This window comes from Rhyacophila brunnea, unplaced genomic scaffold (genome assembly GCF_057557595.1).
Source record: "Rhyacophila brunnea isolate RB1 unplaced genomic scaffold, BYU_Rbru_1.0 scaffold_11, whole genome shotgun sequence".
NCBI lineage: Eukaryota > Metazoa > Arthropoda > Insecta > Trichoptera > Rhyacophilidae > Rhyacophila > Rhyacophila brunnea.
Genome location: NW_028232763.1, coordinates 6727316 through 6747620, shown reverse-complemented (window position 1 = coordinate 6747620; position 20305 = coordinate 6727316). Strand labels below are relative to the sequence as shown.

The 20305-nt window shown below is 34.0% G+C and overlaps 1 protein-coding gene across 1 annotated transcript; it reads right to left on the bottom strand.

Moving 5' to 3' along the window:
• Positions 1-1839: 1839 nt before the first annotated feature.
• Positions 1840-11973, bottom strand: LOC147078325 (odorant receptor 13a-like). Its single transcript, XM_085960530.1, has 6 exons — positions 11617-11973; positions 9943-10454; positions 7900-8002; positions 5111-5206; positions 3548-3703; positions 1840-1893 (listed from the first exon to the last, which is right to left on the bottom strand). Exons 1-6 carry the CDS (start codon positions 11971-11973, stop codon positions 1840-1842), a joined length of 1278 nt encoding a protein of 425 aa, XP_085816656.1.
• Between the last annotated feature and the right edge of the window lie 8332 nt (positions 11974-20305).

Below are 20305 nucleotides of genomic sequence, written 5' to 3'. Positions count from 1 at the left end.
TGTAGTCTCAGTTCAATGAAAACAAATATGTTTGAGTAACAGAGTTTATAAAAGTTATTAATGTGAGGGATAGATAGAATGTGAATAAAAGAGATTAGAGAAGTTGAAAGTTAAGAGTAGAGCATGATTAAGAAGTAAAAAGTAAAGAATAAAATGTGATGATTAAGTAGTTCAGGACATGGGATTGCGCTTACAATTAGATGTGACTATCAGTGAACTTGTATCTATAGAATATAATAAAAAAAGGAATTTAAGTAGTAAGTAAAAGACGTTAATAAGCAAGACTTGAGAGTGTATGATAAAATTGATTAATGGGGCGCCAAGTGCTTCCTAGATGTGTACATGATGGTATATTGAAGAAAACACTGTAATTTAGAGGTAATAATTGTTTATTATAAGCTAGAAAACATTGAATTTATTTAAACAAGTAAGAAGATAGAGACAAGAAATTCAAGAGACTCGCGATCTTTGCTATGCGAACATATTTATAGTTTTACAAGAACATTTTAATACAAAAAATAGGGGTACTCATCTGCTGGTTCATTTGAAGACACTGATTTTACTAATGGTAATGAAAGTTCAAATGAAGCGAAAGCAATACTGAGAATTAATGTGACCGGCGTCCATACCAGCCGTCAACAAAAGTAAGTTAAGTGCAGAGCTCCTTCAAGATCAAACGCCAGGGTAAAAGTGAAAGAAATAGAGGTCCATCCCCCATTGCCGCCACAGTAAAATAGTGGAGTCTCGTCCTGCCGCAGGGTGGGGGTTGGTGTGAAAGACACAACCAATCTTGCATCTTCTTCTCTTGGTTAGCATTTACCTACTTTGAATTTAGGTATAGGTATCCACAACGTGACAAGTTTAGTGTACGCTATTTATGTCGGATCGTAACAGCCTACCTCCACCCTTCGCCATTGATACATAATATACCTACGTAATATTTTCCCACTCTCAGTCTAAAGCAGCTTCTCACCAGGAATCTAAAAAGATACTTCCCTGGCGGTTAATCGCGTCCATACCTATCACACATTTGTGGATGTTAATTTAGTGAAGTTGTTGGGATTAGGTATGAAAGATAGGTTAAAATAAAAAAAAAATTAAAAATGTATCATATTTCAATATAGTTTATTTACTTCTTGATTGTTAGTAGAAGCTGTGTATCTAAAAACAGTTTTATCTATTGAATTCAATATTACTAATTGTTGATCATAACAGGCTCTATTTGATCAATAGCTTCTTGTCTGTTCAATAGATGTCTAATTTCAATAAAAACTCTAATTGTTATTTGTAATTAATATTATTAATAATTAAGAGAAAGCGAAATAACCATTACCAATAATGTGAAACAATAATATTATTCATTATAAATTTAAACTGTAACAGTATGTTTTCTTAAAATATACTTTATTTGTAAATATTTACTTATATGTAGTAGAATTACCGTTTTATCCAAATCACCATATTTATCATTACACAATTGATCTATTGTAGAATTTAATACAGACTATAAAAATGAATGGTCAGTGGGCAATATACAAAAAAGGTTCTTTATCTACCAACATAATTATCATCAAACAATTTAATTCGAAGTAATCATATTATATTCTCTAATTGAATCTAAGAGGTGCACCATTCAATTGGTTTTCTTATAAATGTCGTAATATCTCAAATTAATAATAATCTTTCTTTTTTCGCATAAGCTACCGTTTCGGGGAAATGCTAACGGCGAAAATTATTTCCAGCCATTTGTGAATCGACCTGATAGTTACAGCCAATATTCTTTAGTGAAAATTACCGGACACGCAGTATGTAGTCCTTATGTAATAATAATATGTAGATTTATTCATCAAAACTACGGAGAATCGTAAAGTAGGAAAACGATGACTTCAAAATCTGAAAAAGTACAAATAATAAAACAATTAAATAATTAAGTAAAATCTATCATACCTATTATCACTTCCCTCCATTTTGCAATGAGAATTTCTCAACTGTCACTTTATTTTTAGTATCTGGTTATTTTCGTCTGGATTCGGGATGGAAGGTGGATAATTAAGTCACCGGAATTATGATGGAAGACGACGAGTTTATTTACGTTAATATTATACTATATGGTTACATTTTGAATAATTTATTTTATCCGTACGAAATCGGCGTGCTCGCGATTTTTCTATTTGTCGCGATCTGCCCGCCATCTTGTGATTTTTTTCAACGAGAGCCGTTGGCGAAAGAAGGCGACGTTGCAACATCTCCAACTGTCAACAAAATTTACGGCATTGCCGGCTGGGCTCTTATTATTATTTATTTTCGTAATCAGCGCTTTATTATTTGTTGGCTTCGATACCGATTCGGGCCTCTCAAGATACACAAAGACATCCCCAAATGGGGACCATACGGGGTTGTCACACTATATAATATCGCTATTTTATTGATTTGGTGATATTATAATATTTCCATTATTTAAACTATATTTTAAACTAATTCTGAACAAAAATATATCTACGACTATGGGTCAATTACATCATTTCAAAACAATAACGACACTATTAATTCATCTCACGTGCATTAACATCGGTATTAACACTGGTATTCAATAGGAAATACCGAAATATTTAATAATAAAAAATAGCATTCAGTTTTCTATCAGTGACGATTCAGATTATATACCGTTGCTACTGCATAATTTGTTCACATATCGAACACAGATTTTTATCATATTCAATGACAAATTTGGTGATGAAGTACTTACTTGTTATTTTGGGCCAATAACGCAATAAATACCATGTCGGGCCGCGTTTGTGCACCACTGGTCTAACTTATGTTATTTATTCACTTTTTAAATCTAAATTTAATTTTGTATGTTTTAGTGATATGTATTTTTCACATTTCTTAGGTATTGTGGTAATGAAAGAATGATAAAAAATACTGAATAAATAAATGGGGGAGCATTTTGTCTAGGGATGGCACTGCTCATTTCAGATAGTCGTAGAGACCATTCTTACGTTTCATTATAACGTGCCCATGTTTAATTATACAAAATTAAAAGAATCATTAAACTAAACATAACCAACTACATCTTAAAATAATTAGAAGATAAAAAGAACTTTTTATATACAACGTTTTTAAATTTTCTGTTGAATTATTATGCTCAATATGCTCAAACTTGTACTTGATATGTAGTAAATAAAAAACAAACAAATAGAGAATACTGAAATGTCATTTTGACATTTCATTTTGATTTCCATAGTTACGCACGTATATATTAATAATTAAGTTGCTATGACCCACTTAGCAAACAATAATAGTCTTTTACTTTTTACGGATTTTTCTTAAATAACTTTCCATACAAAACAGAATTAACTGAAAATAAATTCAATTCTGCTTAAAGATGGCTAAAAGTATTAAAAGTGTTCTGATATATTCTAAAAGTTTCAAATGTTTAGCTAGTCGGGAAGTTAGTTAAAAATCGATTGCACGATTTTTACTGGATAAACAACCACCGGACAATCAAGAATACGAGCCAAGAAAAACGTGGTAAAATAAACCTTACCATAGCCATAGTTTCTACGGTCACGCTGACAAATCCCAATGCCGAGAACTGAAGAGGAATTTGAGTCCTCATCAGGAAGAAGTAGAGCGACCTTTTGCATCGGGCTGATAGGCTGGTCCAATTAGAACCATATACCGCTTCACACAGCTTGGTACTCTTCAAATCAATGACATATTAATCTTATGTGATTCTAAAATATGTCTTCAAAACAAGTTAAAAACACACTTTCTTCTATAAATAAATATTGACAATAATTAATTACATACTTATTGTTATGAAAGTAAAGTTTAAAAGAAACTATATCGTCCATTACTTCTCGCCAGGGAGAATTTATGTTCATTCATAAATAGACTCTATATTTTATTTCGTAAAACAAGTTACGTGGTATAAATAGAACCGAAGACCCATAATATGCCTAATTATGTATTATTGTATCAAAAAATTGTGTACGCCGGTACAAAGTATGACTATAATGGGGTACACGCAAAAGGGGTCTCTCGTGGTGGGCTGCCTCTCCATCCGGGAGCTCTGGGTTCGATCCGGTGAGAACACAATATATTTATGTGATTTTCTCAAAATTCAAGATTCAGGATAACCCGTTAAACCTTTTCACTGCCAGCCAATTTTTACTAGGTGGACACTTGTAGGCCAGCTATTTTTGGAATAAAATAAATCCCTTAAAGATATGAAATAGGAACAGAATGATAAATATTTACAAAAACTTACCAAATCCACATGTTTCTCGAGTTTATCGTGAATATTTTAACACTCAAATGATAATTAATAGTGTTTAGAAAATATACACAGTTTATTCAGAAGTTATGACCATTGCAAGAACGCGCGAGTTAACTCGTCCATGGCCTGATGCGACATACACATACACAAGCACGATGCTTTGACGAGTTGACTCGGCTCTGGCAGCTTCTGCAAAAGTCACTGTTTCATCTTCGAAAATGATGAAAGAGCAACCGTTATAGTCAATGGAGTCCGCTATAGGCAAAAGTGATAACTGAATTTTTGTGGCTGGAATTGGAAAATTTCGATTTGGAAAACATGTGGTTCCAACCGTATCCGGAAATTTGTACGTAAACAGTTCACCGCAGGAAACTTATTCGTGCGCCGCAGTACGTGAAACATGAGTTCGTGTGACATTTAATCAAATGACGAGTTCTTCCTAAAACATTTCACCGTGGAATACATTTGTACGTATGCTACAACATGTGGAGATGTCTTTACTAGGTTAGGTTAGGTTTGTTTAGGGTTAATCTAATTGAACAGTACTATTTGCAAACTATCGCCATATTTTGTAAGATACGTACAAATGTATTCCACGGTGAAATGTTCAACGAAGAGCTCGTCATTTGATAAAATGTTATACGAACTCATGTTTCACGTACTGCGGCGCACGAATAAGTGTCCCACGATGAACTGCATACGTACAACTTACATGTAATCGGTTCCAACAGGATGGCGCCACATACCATAATATTATTAAATTTGTGAAATACTGGCTTTATTGTGTGCAAATAACAAATTCGTACCAAAACTACTTGATCAACTTACTGCTTCGGCCAACCTGTCGCAATAGTAACAAACCGTCACTAAGCGGGCAACTGATCCGAGGAAAAACAATGTGAAACGAATCACTGTGTAGATATGCTGAAATTAGAGCAAAACTACAGTAGCTAATTAAAGCGGTACAAATATAAAAACAATAATCATTATAAGGCAAAGTGTAGTGTCACTGGGAACATCTAGTTATCTAGTACCTAGTGTCTTAATAACGAAACATGCAAATGAATTCAATTTACCAAAAAAAAATGTTAGTCAATACGTAATACCAACTTATCCAGAAATATTTTATATAATTTATATTTTATATTATTTTAGAGCGGCATGCAGAATCCAATATTTCGATCTTAAGGATAAGTTGCCGAAAAGCATGACTTAACTATAGACTATACCGAGTATAGTAGTAGAGTAGTAATATTAATCATACACTACTTTTGTTATGAATACGCTCCCGTCTGTATTACCATCTATCACTGACAGCTGCTGTCAAAATAAATTCGCGTGTCTATAAAACAGTCCATACACTCATATTCATTTAACAATTTATCTCAATGTGGATATTGATAATGTTAATTCGTTTAGCATGTACATAGAGAATATGCATACACAGTTTGCAGTTATTGCGAACAATGTGCGCATGGTAGAATTCGCGCAAAATGCGCAGCTAACTACTAACTAAATCAAAGTTTCTTAAAAGTATAATGTAGGTATTCAAAAATTCTCCTACAACGACGAGACATTTAAATAGGTAATCATAAAAAAATATGTGATATTAACTGATACCGTTGAAAGGACGGTCAAAATGTAATGTGTCAATCTTGAATTTTAGATGTACATTATCATACTTAATTAAAATAAAACTTTATTGATAGTCACCGTCTAAACTCTGATGGGATGAAACCGTCCCTGATAATTATAAAATTATCTGGATTAAACACTTTACATAATATAGCTATATATCAGTGGCGAGGGGTGGAGGTAGGCTGTTAATATTCGACATAAATAGTGCACACTAAGCTTTGTCAGTCATACTTATTTGTTTTCATTGAATTATGCAGATGGTGCTGGTTGGTTTTTCAACTTCAATTAAACCCTGCCTATACAAAATCATAATAGTTTAATAGTATGCTATGGGTGATCCGATAAAATAGTGCAGACTTTTTCTGTCATACTTATTTGTTTTCATCGAATTAAGAATTAATTATATATGTTACGCCGAATGTGCGAAATTGACTATTACATGAAATGGGCAAAATTTTGGCTAATTCGTGTAATATTCAAGCCTGTTGCCTTATTCATGAATTGGGTAAATTTTCTGCCGAGTACATGAATTCGCCAGGGTATGGAATTCTTAAACTGTCAACATGACAGTAGAAAAAGTAAATACGGATGGTTTTATTAGTTATAATTGGACATAATATAATATTATTATTATTAGGTTAGGTTAGGTTTTGTAATTCTGAATTAAATTTTTCAACTGAATGTCCATTTTGAGGTTAGCTATCAAGTGTCAACAAACTATCACAAACATTCAATCGACCATTGCACGATTGATACCCAAGCACGAATCAAATCGCGAAAATACTTTTCAATAAAATTCTTCCATTATCATATTATAGTTCTAAATTTTTTTTTGCGCATAGTAAATGGATATGAACGTCATTGTAGTTATTGATTGGTATATTTTTATATTATAATTAATGACATTTGACACATTTGTTTAGTTTGATTAGTTGCAAAAAATACCACCAGAGCGCGACATCTATTTTGACTATAGATAATATATGTACATTTTGACCAATGCATGAGCATTTGATACATTTAGTTTGGTTGCAAAAAATACCACCGTAGCGTTACTATCTAATTTGTCCAATACATGAACTAGGCAGAAAAATTACTGCCGAATTCACGCACTCTCCAGATATTTTGTCTAATTCATGAATAAGGCAACGGGCTTGCATTTTTCATGATTTAGACAAAATTTTGCCCATTTCATGTAATATTCAATTTCGCACATTCGGCGTAACATATATATAACCTACGCAACTGGATGAATACCTCTCCAAGCTGGTTACATTAATCACGACCACGTGCGTTGGGATTCCACGTACTTACGCAGAACTCAACTTTATCGTCGATTCAGCATGTCTGTTTTTCAAAGTTTTCCACCACTTATAATAATAGCGACTGTCTCTTCTTTGTGCTATGTGTTCTGCAGGTTTCTATTTACTATATATTTTAAACATATTCAAATACAACCTCTTCATTATCAGATTGGGCTGAAACCCCGTGATTTAAAAGATTGTTATTAAATTTATATAAGTAATGATCACAATAATATTATGTAAGCTATTTATAAGCTTAGCCTTTAAAGACAGTTTTGAAATAAATAAATTATAGTGTATAAAATCCTCGCATAAAAATAGCAAGGTTCCTACTAAAGAGCCGAAAACCTTTAATAATGAAAACAAACTGAACGACCTTTTGCAGTCCTCGGGGAAAATATAAAAAGGTATATTTTTAGAAACCATATTACAAATTTTGTCTTTAGAGATGGCATTTTTATGTGGGATTAATTTATGTCGACTACATTTTTCTTTGACTGAAAAAAGTAGTTTTGTGTGCTATCTACATAAGATTAAATTTAGAATATACGGAAGATGTAGAAAAATATTCGATACGTACTATTTTATTTTGTGGCCATTGTGGCTTTGTGTATAAATTGGTGTTGTCATTATTATTTTTACCATTAAACTATCAGGTATTATAAATATTATTACCGATGACGTCATCTGAAGTCCTAGAAGACAGATGCATGACACGTCATACAAGAAACTGTTGAAAAATACAACACCAAAAACGTCTTGCATGTCGTTGAAAAATCTGAAAAATAAAAATAACTTTTAATCAAAGTAACTTTTAATTAAAACGATAATTACACTAATACGGGTTTGTTTACACGAGCTTAGTAGCATTCATTAGTACCTGCTCCATGGCCCCCACATCCTGAAGCGGGCCCCTAGGCTATGATGTTTGGCGGGCCCCCCTACCTATTGCTAAGGATAAGGGACGCGCCGCAGTTTCGTTTTCCAAATGGTGTACGCGGTAAAATTAATGTGTATTTGTAGCTTTTTTGTATTTTTAATATGTAGGTACATCCAGTTGAATTACCTATGGAGTTGTCGAGTATCGGCACACAGTTAAAAATGGTATCGTGCCTAGAACTAAATATTTTTAATTACTAATATTATTGAAATAAAATAGCGCCATTTTTTTACCATTTGAGCAAATTTGTGATCTGTGCCGCCTGCCGAGAAGTGCCGCACCAGGTATATTTGCATAAAATGCAATATATACGTGTGCACACAATTTTGCTTTGAGCTGTATCACACAGTATAGGATGCAGCTCAAAGCAATTTTAAAGTACATATTTAGGGTTTTATTTCATAATTTTAACTAATTTTAAGTGTAAATATATTTAATTATCCTATTTATAAGGTTTTTGTATTATTTTTATTGTGTAATGTTCTATTAAAATTGACCACTCCTATGAACAAGTTGTTTTCTTTACCTTCCCTAAGTTTATAGAGTAGGTAATATTCATCTGCAGTGTGACCTGGTATGTGCATATAGTATATTTTACTTTATAAAATAAAAATAAAAAATTTGTCAATAGACTAATACTTCTCTTCCATATTTTCATTCCTTTGGCCCTATATTGGCCTTTTGTATTCTAAATTTCTATTCAAAATGAAAAAAAGAAGTTGGCAAGTATAAATTGATTTAAAACTTTTCTTTTAAATCATAAAAATGTCAATACGATATAATAAAATATTGTACTTATTTAAAAAAAAATATAATTATTTGAATAGGTATATATATATAATAATATTATAGTTGAATATATTATTATATTCTTATAATATGTAAATGAATTTTTGTCTAGCGATTTTTTTCATACTTGCAACATATTATGGTAACTTACTGCCATCTGGTTAGAATTGACCAAAGTTTTTAGTAACAGATTTTTAGAAATTCATGGTAGATGCCTTTAAATATAAAAAGATGGCGTAAAAGTCACATTATATGTGTTATTTAGGCCAAAGACATCGCCTTAACTGGTCGACTCACCACACCGGGCCCTTCCTGAGCCCGGGCCCCATGCTAGAACCCTGTCAGCCCCCACTTATGGGGGCCATGACCTGCTATAATACCGACACGTGGTAACAAGTCGAATAGTATAATGCTTATTATCTTTACACGTGGCGGTGTTAGTGCGAGCACTATTGATTTGATTACTAATGATTAGCACTTTGCCCGTGTAATCAAGCCTCAATGCAGTATAATGCTCATTACTACTCATTAGCAAAGAACATAATATTTATAAATAGAATTCAGATAGGCTATACGATACACTACATGTTGTCACAAGGTGAATGTGTGAGTGTCCGACGAAAATTAAACAAACATTATAGACGTGCAATAGCGTGTGTTGCAACCTTCATATACACCAATATTGAATGAGCGTCAGTGCATAAGCCGAGAGCAGTTGTCAGAACAAATGGAAAGTTTAGAATGGCGTATTCTTGACATGTTTAAGTTTATCACATATTCTTCCACACTCGAGATCGGTTGCCTGTTACTCCACACCCGTTAGGTATTTCAGTTCCAACTAATTCTTTGTTCCCTGCTCATTAGTATTCGGCCTGTTTACGTGTGTCGGTTTTAGTGCAAGTAGCGAGTACTTATGATTAGTACTGAGCCCGTATAAACAAGTCTTAATGCCATCCTTAGAAGGGGCTTTATAATTTAAAATCATTCACCTCAGAATCAATGCATGGTGACGAAGGCAATCTTTCAACTTGTCAAAAATGAATTTTTCATCTTCCTCACTGTAATCAGTCCATGAATTTTCAACATCTTTAAAATTCGTTATCTGTTCTATTTCAATATGCTCCTCATCGTGGTTTTCCAACGAATTCGAAATGATATGTAATTGCTTAAGTTTGATTATCATTATTTCCAAATGCCCCATAATGTGCAGTATAAAATAACATTTCATGATATCTTGACAGAGTACAGAGCCCAGGCAAATGTACCCAAACATACACTCAACGACGAAAGTTATACTCCAGTTTAATTTATTGTATTGATTATCGTATGGTAGAGCCAGTGTGAATGGAGGAAGCATTGGAACATCACTTCCGTCTTCGAAAGAACCACTGATGAAGTTCATGCAGACTGTTATAAGGAAGAATAGAATATAGCCCAATAAGAAGATGATTGTGAATAAAATGGTCAAGTATTTAGCTTCCTTCTCCTGTCTGTTTGCAATCTATAAGAAAAAATAATACTTTATTGTAATCAAATATACATAATTTGGAACACCTCACAAAATATACCTACTCAAAGAAAATTATTTATAGGTTGAAAAATATCTTTACTAGGCGATACTCGAACCCATCGGATTTCGGACAATGTGCTGTGGACCCACTATTTAGAGTACAGGTGGCGGGTTACTTGTAAAATGTACGTAAAACAATTCACCGTGGCACAATTCGCCGTAAGCTATCTATCGGAAAGAGATGACCGTATATTATGCGGTCTCCAATTTTATTATATTCAATATCAATTTTCATTGATGATTTTGAAAAAATTCATGAATGAAAACCTAACCTAACCTAACCTAACAAAAATTATCCAGTATATCGGCTATTTTCAAAAAAAAATTGCTGCTGGCTTCCTGTAAAGTGTAAACTGACAAGAACCGAGTTTTATTTAGACATGAATTTTATGTCATTACTTACAACCCAAAGAGGTTGGACGGTCTTAAATATAATATATATTGTGACTGGTCATGGTGGACTCGCTGGCAAGCCGTCCGACATGTCAATGCGGTGGGGAAATACAGGATGCCAACCACATCCTATGGGAGTGTCTGAGTATGTGCTCTGAACGGGAGGAAATGCTCAGGTCGGTCCAACCAGCTGTTGGACCCATCGGCCGTCCGACCTGGTTGCTACTAAGGCCAATTATCTTGCTTTCAAAAAATTTGCGGCGTCTTACTACGGGCGTGAAGATCTCTTCACATAAATTTTGCTGCCTGTATGATTAGCTTCGTTCTTTGATTTAATAAACAAGCAGCTTCATTTTCTTTTTAGTAATTTCCATGTGCTTTTTCTCTCCATGGCACTTTGCATTAGAGTAAACTCAGTAAACTCAGTCAGAGCTCACTTTGAGCGTAGCAACCCAAGTCTTGGGCATCTTCTCCCAGGACACTGCCAGGCCAATTCTTAGATGCTTCACATCACCAATTGACGGGTCCCGTGATACTCTCGATTAAGACCGAGGGTGGTACGGGGCGGGTTTAGTGGAGGGAATTTAACTTCAAGGTCAATATACGCCCATATAATTCAATACCTACGATTTACATTTTGTAACCGTGAATAATAACCACTCTCCAGTGGTAACAACTTTATTTAAAACTCAATATTCACCTTCAATGTTTTGTCCGACGGATCCCAATATGTCGACAAACTTATTTCATCCCTGAAGAAAACCACCAGCTTCTCATAATCTGCAGCGCGATAAAAGATATTCATGATTCTCACTTGAAACAAAACTCCAGTGAAAAAAATTATAAACATTTCGCCTAAAACGAAAACGTCTCCAGTATGCCCACAGATATAAGTAAACTCGAGAATTATTTTAATTGTATATGAAATTAATATGAACCAGGAGTAAACGCTGTAAATTTTATTTTTCAATGCACTGCCTTTATCAACTGGCCAGCAGCCCACACTAATGTGCTGCATCCTGTATATTTTCATAAGCTTGCTAAAATCTGCTGTCATATTATTTATCAGGTAGGTATCTATTTGTTCCTTGAATTAAATCCGGAAATATTACAATAGGTAGCTGCTTACTACTGTATGACATCGAGGTATCGAGATAATAAACATATCTGTCCAAGTATTTTTCTATTAAGGACATTCCTATGTTTCTCGGTAGGTATAATATTATGGTTAAGCTATATCAGAGTATTCTCAAACTGTGAGATGCCTTCCATAATGGAATTTGGTGAATGCCAAATCGTATCTGTCAGTGGCGAAGACTCCATACTAGGTGATTATTTTAAGCCTACCTCCTTAAGTATAATATTTAAGTAAATATTTTTTAATTGCATATTGACTTATTTATATAATCACTTAATTATATATTCTATAAAATAATTTATTATGCCAACGAGAGATGTCGTATGTGTAGGAATGTATTACACAGATACTGCAAAGGTTTTAAAAAATATACCACAGCGCGCCATCTGTCTTGACGTCAATAAAGGTCGGATTATGTTTCAAATAATTCTCAATTTTCTTCATATGGACTTTACCAGTCTATCGAATTGTATGAACTAATGTAAGCTCCGATCGCAGAGCCTAAAACCATCGGTGAGTTTCTGAAGTTTCATAAAATTAGTGTGTCGTTGTCATTAATGTGTACCTATTCATTAGTAGTAATATCGTATTATCTTCTTATTTCTCGTAAGTATACCGGACAAGTGTGTTCTTTTTATCAGATCTCCATGGCTTACCTCTTTCCAAAAGTCACCCTTCGCCACTTCTATCTGTGTATCTACGTCTTCTTCTTATTGTGCCATCCCCTAGCGGAGGTCGGCCACCATCAAGGCGATCTTATATTTTTTTGTCATCTGCTACCCGGAACAGTTCAGTGGAGCTGCACTCGTATCAATCACGGATGTTCTTAAACCACGAAATGCGGCGCCGTCCTCTGCTACGCTTACCATTCGTATCTGTTCTGGCAGAACACACTAACTGGAGAATACTAGTTTTGAGTAATTTGACATTGAAGTTGTTAAAATGTTTAAAATAATGGTCTATCGTGTGAGTTTATTAAGTAATCGTAAAAAGGATGACTTTAAAATAAAGACTGTTTATTTATTAAGAAGGTTTCCAGATGGTAAAGTTTGAAATAAGGAACATTTTGGTACTAACTCAATATGTCATTTTTTCGAATTAGTGTCTTCTGCCAGAACAGTGACGCATTGATCTTTCCTTGAATGACAAGTTGGGGAATGCTGTAATTTTGTCCTCTCATAATATGGCCGAGGTACTGTAGTTTCTTGGTTTTGATACTACGCATAACTTCTCGGTCCTTCCCCATTCGATTGAGAACTTCAACATTTGTCACCCGATCAGTCCAAGGATTTTTGAGGATGCGTCTATACAGACACATCTCGAAAGCTTCAAGTCTCCGTGACATCTCTTGGTTTAGCGTCCATACTTCCATAGCATAGAAAAGAATTGAGAGAACATAACAACGTACCATACGCAGTCTCAGACCTAGGTTAAGGTCTCGATTGCTAAGGAGGCGTCTCATTATACGCTGTAAAAAAATATAACACCTATTATGTATAATTGTCATTCACATGATTTTTTTCGTTTGTATATAGGTACGTAGGAATTATGTTTTCAATTGTATTTCATTTGATCGTTGTGGATAGTATTTTTGAAAAATTGAATGTAGATTTTTAACATATAAATATTATCATGATATAATATTTTATTAACAATTTAATGTAGATTTTTAACAAATTAATATTATTATCATGATAAAATATTTTATAAACAATTTATATCTGGGTCATCCCATCTTTATTAAACAAACCCGTGTACCTGATGCCTTTGTTTTTTTTTATTCTTATTTTAATTATTAACAAAAACATGTTAGGTTAGACTGCTTATGAAAGATAGACACCTAAACACTATGATCAGGTTACAGCTCCAAAACATGTTCAAATTTAACACAATGTGCATTACATCCATGTTATGTGCAAATTACATTAGTATACGTGTGATTTAAAAATTATTCGACATTCAAATTTTTTGTTACATAATTTGGTCAAATTGTATGTGCACGTAATGCCAACCAGTGCTCAGAATAAAAAATCTCACGAAGAGAAACGTTCGATAATTTTTCTAAAAATATTTAAGTGTGTTCGATTTTTTTTCAATATATATAATATACATATTGGATGGACAACTGCAATAACGGTCTTTAAATTTCTGACATACGTCATTGTCAAAAATCTTTGTAGCAAAATAACATAAAACCTCATTATCGATTGTGCAAAATAAAGGTTTACGAGACATCATAAATTTTATATGTTTACCATGCGTCTGACAAGTTTCGTTTTAAACTTTAACAAAACATATCATAATAATATGTAATGTAAATGATTTTCATGATTTTCTTGATAATTCACGAACTAGAACACAAAATCCGCGAAACGGGGCGATAGTTTTGAAGATTTAACGAACTCGAGCTGCAGTTCGAGCCCTGAATTGCTAACTATTCAAAAATGAGGTGTCGAGTGTTTGAGAGCCTCTGCTCTATATCGTTATATGTATTTCATTATTATGATGATGGGGTTACATAATCGTATACCTATAGCTTAATATTGCACAAATATAAAGAACCGTTTTATGCTCGTAAATATATAAATGCATTAGAAAGGGGTGACCAATAAAAATATATTCAAAAAGTAAATTAAATTTTAATATTAAAACGGTCTCTTCGACTTTCGTACATGCTTGCTATTTTATACATACTTATTTCAAAAGTTAGATTTTTATCGAATGCGTGAAATAGATAATAATATTATACAAAATGAAATAATACACTGATTCCATTAATTGATTTTTTCTAGGCACGCGCCTCTCATAGGCACGCCATCGCATCGCGGCTGCTCCGAACGCGGCGACAGTCTGGAGAGAAATGGTCGATTGTGCGGCTGTGCGCATGCGCGAAGTCGATATTGGCCGATGTCGACATGCAGGCTCTGACCAATGCAACTCGATGCATGCGGCATCGCAGTTGCATCGGCCAATCTGCGAAGCTCCATTTGATAACGTTTGTTTCTTGGTTTACGATGACATCACATCGACGAATTCGTCGTAAGACGCATGCGGCGAGTTCTGATGTGCGTGTCCTCTTACACTCCCTCCACCTTCGCTCTCTGGCCACTTTACCTACTCGTGATAAATTGTTTCAAGTTCGTTATTCGACAATAGTTGGATGTAGGTACGCATTTCCTCTCACCACTTTACCTAGTACGTAATTTTCGAGAATTTTACCTTGTAACTTCAGAACTTTTGAGATACCTACCGAAATGTGTGCTGTGAAAGTTTAATCGATTTTGGTCCAATAGTTTTTGAGTTATATAATATTATAGATCAAACAGACAGACAAATGGACAAAACTAAAAGGCTTTATTTTCTGGTTACGTAGGTGTCATGAAAATAGTAAAAACACTGATCAAATGGCAAATATTTCGAAATTAGAGACAGACACTCCAACCTTTCTTCTTCTGTCTCGTTTTTCAGTCACGATGTCCTGACGAAGAAGAAGAATTAGTAATATTTCATTCACCTAAATAATTCGTTGTTCTTCTTTCCTATGGGGGAGTCCGGACCCGAACCTCCCTTGTATGCGCGCCAGCATCAATGTTATCAAAAGCAGTCACGCTGCAATAACCATCACATATAGAAGCATTCATTGGTGTTGGTAGTTATGGACATGGTGAAAAATCAAAAGCGTTAGGATTAATTTGGTTAAAATGTCAATTTGGTTACACGACAGGTAAATTTCCAAATTGCGTCGCCCTTTGGAAATAAAACCGTATCAAACGCCGGCGCCGCGATTGTCAAACGTAATTGACAAAATTTGAAAATGGCACCCGCCTTTGCGAAAGGCTCTACTGATTACTCATTCATTAGCCTTTTTCACATTCGGTTTAAAAGAATCTACTATTACGCTCAACTTTGCTCGTTACCAAATTGGCAATAATAATAGATGGCTACGAGACATCAAACGCAGCAAAATAATTAATGGCCGCTACATTCTGCGAACAGACAATTTTTAGAATCTCCCACCTTTTTCAGCCTGTCATCCGGAAACATTTTTGTATTTCCTTTTAGAGGCCGAATTCTCTAGCAATTCGTATATAATTGAATTAATTAAATTTAATAGTTGCACTATACCTCAGACTACAACTGTCAGTGGGAGGAATATAAACGCAACTTCCAAAAATAATTTATTAAAAACATGACTACTTTATAGCGCCTGTAGGTTTACTGGCGGCAATAGTGCTTATAAGTACCCCATTTACACGTGCATGGATTTTCTTACTGTCAACAGTAAATCCATGCACGTGTAAACGGGGTATTATATTCGATAATGGCAGCAAAACGCAAATATAGACCAGGGCGATTTTCTTTGACGCGAATGTTGCAACCGATTCGTTAGAAAATTTTAAAGAGAGCCTCCAAACAGTTAAAATCAGTCATATTATTAAATTATACCAAAATCTATAAAAATATGCGCATGTGTAACAAATTTATGATTGTATCATTTAATAATATCGATTTAGATTTCACAGAACAAACTATCTATCTAAACTATCTAACAGATCATGCATTGCTAAGAGACAGCAAATTAAGGATGAATTTGCAAATATTATATATCTACAACTTTTATTGTAAAATTGTTATTTTATTAAACATAAAGAGCCCCAAAATCACTTGGTGCGTCGGGCCTCTACGTCACCAAACGGGCCACTGGTAATAGATGATGGTTAAAAATCGTGTCCCAGAATTATTAGCCACAAACAGGGTCGTTTACATTTGAAGGGGATCTGGACTAAAACGTATTGGGGGATCAAAAAAGGGAACTGATCAAAACGTAATTTTTTTAAATGGTGCTCAAGGTTTTTTTACGGATTTTTTTCATTTAGAATTTGAGGACCTTGGTTATGAATTCCAGTACCCTTATGATAAATTCACAAACTTAGCTTACCTATCTCATTAGATAGCTACCTGTAATAGTTACTATAACTGTATTGCCAGAATTACGAAACAAGCCTACTTTACTATTTTACTGAAAAACTACTTTTAACCCAACAAGCAGGGCTCGAAATGGACCGGAGCGCCGTTCCGGTTCGTGACATCGGTAAAATTATCGCTCCGTCTCGTGGAAAAAAATATTTTGACCGTCTGAGCTAGATAGGCCATATTATAATATAAAATCTAACACATTTATTTTTATAAAATACACATAAAATGTGATAACGATGTAAATATCTTCAGAATACTGTCGGGCGCTCCGGTTTGTAAACTTTTCCATTTCAACCGCTGCCAACAAGGGATAGATCTACCCAAGTAGAGCTCGGCACCAATACATAAATTGGGGTCCTCAGAAAAACAAGTTATTAAAACAGCAGAAAATGGTAATTATTTTTAATAGTCTATTACTTTTTGCTGTCTATTACAATATATCTTTCAATCACAAATCTTTAGGCTGGTGTGTGCAAAATTGACAGATTTGACATATCTTAATATTTGAATGCTACGGTGGTTCTGACATACAAATTATTGGTGCACAATAAACATTTTTTCTGATGGCATATTTTTTTTAAATAAATTTTAATGAAAGTAGCTATCCGCTTTTTTGTCGAGCTTTTGGATCCTGCAAATTCATTTTCACATGAGCAGCTGCTGCTTACAGCAAGATTGTAGACACCCCTACCAATTAGAATTATTCTGGTGCCATTATGCTATAGCCCATGTTATGGTAAACTTGGAAATACAAATTATTTAAAAAAAAAAAATTATTTTTTAATTAGTATCGACTGAAGGTATTAGGACGGAATAATTCCGATCCCTCCTTAGATTCATCACTTTCAACTTCAACTCCTGACTTCTCTGTTTCGGCAGAGTATGGGCAGAGTTTCAGTACACGGGTAATACAGAGGACACTTCATGTCATTAAAAATAAATGACGGCAGAGCAAGTCAAGATTCTTTTTATTTTTGTCAGTCCCGCGCAGCATCGCTTCGAGACAAGGAAGTGCGGCACTAAAATCTTTTCATTCTGACACATTTATAGCGTCATGGAAGGCGGCCGTGCACAAACCACGGCTAGATGGTGGGTGGAAATGGGGTAACTCAAATCATTGAGGGAATTAATATGAATGAATTTTAATGTAAATTTTAAATTGATACTTATAAGTTTTGTACTATTGAATACAATAAACCCATTTTATGGTATTAATGTTTTATATCAGGGATGGCGAACCTATGGCACGCGAGATGATTTTGCATGGCACGCGAATGTTTGTGTTGAAGAGGGAAAAAAATAAGTATATAATTTAAAAGATATTTTTTTTACAAAAAGTTTTACAAATACCTAAATACAGTGACGTCCCTAGACAAAATGCCGCCCATAGGCAGCGCCAAAATACCACTCCATTTTTTTTAATACAGTATGTTTTATCATCCTTACATGACTCCAATATCTAAGAAATGTGTTGTATGGATACATTACTAAAGAGTATATACAACCAAAACTAATTGAAATGCCATCTCCACTTCAATACACAGTATTGCGAGTCCACGGTTTCAGATACATTTAAAAATACACCTGACAACTTTCAAAACTCGCGAGTGACCGGCAAAAATATCTGGATTAACTACCTATAATTCAAATATAATACGCAAATCTGCACGTGTCATTGCTGGTCATCAAGGACGTGACGTCCAAGGGCAACGGAAGTAAACTAGACATCGCAAACCCGACAAAAAAATTACAGTCCTGTTAAACCTTATATGTTAATTAACATATTTTGTTTCCAAGCAGTGAGCTGATTTTTTTAATGGAAAGATTTTCCGTTATTACTAAGTTTGGGTACCTATTTCTATATACCTATACCTAATGATACTCCTCGATTTGCCGCCCTTCGAGTAACTGCCGCCACTAAGCGATGCTCAATTTGCCTACCTCACAGGACGTCACTGCCTAAATATGTATTATATAATATTAAAAATGCCTTTTTTCTTCGGTTTTTAATAATATTTTTACCAATACTATTTATCAATCGATGGGCAAACGGAAACGTTAATTAACGAAATTCATGCATAAATGACAGATCGCATTGCATAAAAAATAACAGGCAGTTGATACTCTTGAAGAATAAGCATTATAATTAATTAAAATTGCATAGATCATTTTTCAATGATTGAGACAACTGGAGCGAGAGGATGCCTCATCTGATAGGAGAAATTTTGGTGTCAATTTGTGCGTAAAGAACCAAACTAAGTAGGTACTCGTATTATAGTAATAATACTCAAGAACTCAATTGTTTATAATTTTTGAACTTTTTTAATAGAATTCTTATAACAGTTTTTTCATTTTTTTCCTGTTCGAACTACTCCAAAAACTGGTCGGCACGTCAGACAGTCAAAAAATTACATTTGGGAAATTTCGGCACGTGTACGTAAAAAAGTTCACCATCCCTGTTTTATATAATAAATAGGACATAATAATGACAAAAACGAGATTGTTCAGGTAAGTACATAAATTCTTAATTATCGACCTTTACACAGAACGTGGGCTCTTAAGGTGAATCAGAATCAGGTCTATCAGAAGCACCAAACAGAAAATTATGAATCTTGCAAATTTAGACAATTTATTGTTAATTTACACTTTAAAGTTTTAATTAATCAATAAAAGTAGTCTAGGATAAACTTAGTTTCAAAAAACCTGTTAAAAAACGTGCGCTCGTCGCAAATTAGCTGACTGTTAGTAGGTACCTATATTGTATATCGTCACTGTTCTGGCAGAAGATACTAATTCGAAAAAATTACATATTGAGTTAGTACCAAAATGTTCCTTATTTCAAACTTTACCGCCTGGAAACCTTCTTAATAAATGAACAGTCTTTATTTTAAAGTCATCCTTTTTACGATTACTTAATAAACTCACATGATAGACCATTATTTCAAACTCTTTAACAACTTCAAAGTCAAACTACTCTAGTATTCTCCAGTTAGTGTGTTCTGCCAGAACAGAGATGATATTATGATTATTTTTATCATTAAAATGTAGTACCTACCCGCAATAAGTGTTTTCGAATATCATGAAGATTTAAATAAGAGCTTCGTTTGATGTTCAACATTTATGCCATCAGTATGACAAAAAATATCGCAACCTGCCAGATACCAGCATAGACAGGCCTAACAATACTTACAATATTATGATTTTCATTTAGAAATGGTTCCACTCTGTATAAGAGATAAAATTGTGGGAGACAGAAAATAAATAAACCCATAAA

What these genes read in the sequence shown, in the direction of transcription:
- LOC147078325 (XM_085960530.1), bottom strand. Translation starts at nt 11,973, where the DNA reads ATGACAGCAGATTTTAGCAAGCTTATGAAAATATACAGGATGCAGCAC. An exon ending in CGTCGGACAAAACATTGAAG is followed by an intron (nt 10,455 to 11,616) that starts GTGAATATTGAG and finishes TTTTTCTTATAG; the next exon opens with ATTGCAAACAGACAGGAGAA. An exon ending in CACCATGCATTGATTCTGAG is followed by an intron (nt 8,003 to 9,942) that starts GTGAATGATTTT and finishes TTTATTTTTCAG; the next exon opens with ATTTTTCAACGACATGCAAG.